The 3,164-nt window shown below is 43.9% G+C and overlaps 1 protein-coding gene across 1 annotated transcript; it reads right to left on the reverse strand.

Moving 5' to 3' along the window:
* Window positions 1-275: 275 nt before the first annotated feature.
* On the reverse strand, window positions 276-1,483 carry LOC121734894. The gene has a single exon (XM_042125528.1). It carries the CDS (start codon window positions 1,284-1,286, stop codon window positions 321-323), a length of 966 nt encoding a protein of 321 aa, XP_041981462.1. The 5' UTR covers window positions 1,287-1,483; the 3' UTR covers window positions 276-320.
* Window positions 1,484-3,164: the final 1,681 nt, after the last annotated feature.

Here is a 3,164-nt window from a genome sequence, read left to right on the forward strand (position 1 = left end):
GATTAGGTGCGAAAAAAGTTAGTTGCGACTGATTTTCTACTGCAGAGATAGTGATTTTTGGGAGAGAGAAATAATACGTCTAGCCTCAGTGATAGAAATTTAGCGTATATTCAAATTTTACAAATGTCAAGGATAACGGGAAATTTGGGGAACAATTAGCCAATCAGCGACCTTGACGTACGCGCGTAAATTTTAACGTTCCCGAATCGATCAGCTGATTGGCGTAGGTATATTAACGTTTTTACCTACTAGCCGCACAGATTATAATACCCAACATGCCCGCGGCCTTGAAAGCAGTAGCTTACAACGTCTTCTGCAGTCTAAGTCTCTCGCCATGAGTGTTCGTTGTCCACCAGTGGACATATCTTGGTATAGGCTCGCCTCAGGACTCCCGCCGACGTTCTGATGTCGGCTACTCTGGCAATACCATCGCTGCCGTTAATCGTTCTCACGACACGACCGAGCTGCCACTTCAGCGGGGGTAGAGAAGAGTCCTTGATCAGAACCAGCTGGTCCGGTGATAGTTCCGCCGAATTCTGCCTCCATTTGGTCCTGGTCTGCAGCTCCGAAACATATTCTTTGGCCCAACGCGTCCAGAAATGTTGCCGTAGTTGTTCAACCCTTTGATATCGGGTCAACCGATGTATCGGTTCCTGCGTCAGGTCCTCCTCGCATACTGGCGCTGTGAGAGGTCGGCCGATGAGGAAGTGTCCAGGGCTGAGTGGAGAGTAGTCTGCTGGATCCGACGACAGGGGTGCCAGCGGCCGTGAGTTCAGTACCGCTTCAATTTGGGTCAGTACTGTGGTAAGCTCCTCGAAGGTCAGGTGAGCACCACCAACCACTCGCCGCAGGTGGTACTTGCACGATTTCACCCCCGCTTCCCACAAGCCACCAAAATGAGGGGAATATGGAGGTATAAAAGAAAACTCGATATTTTGACTTCTAGCGTAATCAACAATGTCTTTGCTACATGAAGATAAAAACTGAGCGAAATCATTACAAAGACCTACGAAATTGCGTCCATTGTCAGAAAAAATTTGACATGGTTTTCCACGTCGGGAAATAAACCGCTTGAGAGCGAGTAGATATGCGTCAGTGGATAGGTCGCTGACAAGCTCCAAGTGTATAGCTCGTGTAGTAAAACAAATAAATAAACAGATGTATGATTTTATTAATTTCGCGCCCCTACCTTTGCGGCTTAAAACGAACACTGGCCCTGAGTAATCAGCTCCGCTACGATCAAAAGGGTAGCTAGGTGTAAGGCGTTCCCTAGGTAGGTTGCCCATAAGGGGGCTTAGCGTCTTACCTCTAACTCGCGTGCAGACAACACACTGATGAGTCACCTTCCTAGCTAAATTCCTGCCGGATATAGGCCACCACTTCTCGCGCAAGTGGTATAACAGAGCCTGTGGGCCGCAGTGTAAATATTGCTTGTGTTCGTATATGAACAATAAACGTGTAAAATTGTGTTTAGAACACAGCAATATGGGATGTTTTTTATTCAAATTAAATTCGACAGAATTATTTATTCTGCCGCCTACGCGAATTAAATCATTTTCATCCAAAAATAAATTTAAACTAGCTAGTCGACTTGACTTTATACATTTACCATTTTTGAGTAAATCATATTCCTGTGGAAATGACATTTTTTTTTTTGCGCCCATTTAGCTAATAATAGTACGGCACGTCTCACTTCATCTATACCTAACGCACCCGTCAGCTGATTTGCCTTGTTGCACGGCCGACAGTTGTGAGTAAAGCGTAGAATATAGGCGGCGGAACGACTCATACGATTAAACTGCGAAAATTTACTAAACGGAAATAAAGTTTCATCTGTATAATTATTGTTATCAACTTTACATGACAGTGAGTGCAAGGTATTTGATTTTAGTTCCGGTAAATCATTAAAAGTGTCACTCATATTGGAATTAAATTGTGCATTACAATCAAAATTAAGGTTTCTCAAGAACATAGGGCCTTCCCACCATACATTAGAGGAAACCAAATTTTCAAGGCTGACCCCGCGGCTTACCAGATCGCTCGGATTATCCTTGCCGCTGACGTGTTGCCAGGAAAACTTTCCTGTCAGGTCGTGAATTTCAGCGACACGATTCTGAACAAATGTTTTGAGTAAGTTAGGAGACATGCGTAGCCAGCCTAAAACAATTGTTGAATCGGTCCAAAAGGTGACGTTATCGAACTTACGAGTAAGCGAACTATTAATTTTATCGTATAGCCTAGCACCCAGCACCGCGCCGCACAGTTCTAGCCTAGGTATGCTGACAGGCTTTAATGGGGCAACCTTTCCTTTGGAAATTAATAACCTCACTTGTACGTTATCTCCACGTATAGAACGTACGTATGCGCAGGCGCCATATGCAGTTTGTGAGGCATCTGTGAATATGTGTAACTCATTACGAGTTGAGTTGCACTGAAAAACATGTCGCGGGATCTTAATTGCGGAAAGATAAGACAAATCGATAACAAACCGGTTCCATGTTTTTATTACGTCAGTAGGAAGGGGATCGTCCCATTGTAACTTTAGCAACCACAGTTTTTGTAACAGAACCTTACCGATAATAACAGACGGACTCAATAGACCTAACGGATCGAATATTTGGGAAACTGTAGACAAAATTGTGCGCTTTGTGATTGAAGTGTCGGATGGCTGGAACTGTGTGTTAAAATTAAGCTCATCGCTCACGTTACACCAACCCAAGCCTAATGTTTTGCTTTGAATGTTATCAGTAAAGTTAAAGTCACGAAACGTGTTTTGCGTATTGTCGTTATTATTATTTAGAGACGCAAGACCTGCATCTTCATCGAGTTCAAAGTTGAAAACCCATTTTCTCAATGGAAAGCAGCCGGAACTTAATGTATCAGCAGTGTCTTTACAAATTTTTAAAAGATCGACCTTAACCTCACCGGAAGTTAGAAGGTCATCCACGTACATGTCATTATTTATGACCCTTCTGACCTCAGGGTCAGAACATTCGGTAGCTAGTTGCTTTAGACAGCGCACACTGAGAAAAGGTGCGGATGCCGTACCATACGTGACCGTATTTAAGCGATAAACATCTAGTGGCTTCGATGTATCCTCGCGCCATATGATTAGCTGCAAATCCCGCTGAGAGGGCGCCACTAGCACTTGCCGGTACATTTTA

Source organism: Aricia agestis, chromosome 16 (assembly GCF_905147365.1).
Source record: "Aricia agestis chromosome 16, ilAriAges1.1, whole genome shotgun sequence".
NCBI lineage: Eukaryota > Metazoa > Arthropoda > Insecta > Lepidoptera > Lycaenidae > Aricia > Aricia agestis.

What these genes read in the sequence shown, in the direction of transcription:
- LOC121734894 (XM_042125528.1), bottom strand. Translation starts at nt 1,286, where the DNA reads ATGGGCAACCTACCTAGGGAACGCCTTACACCTAGCTACCCTTTTGAT.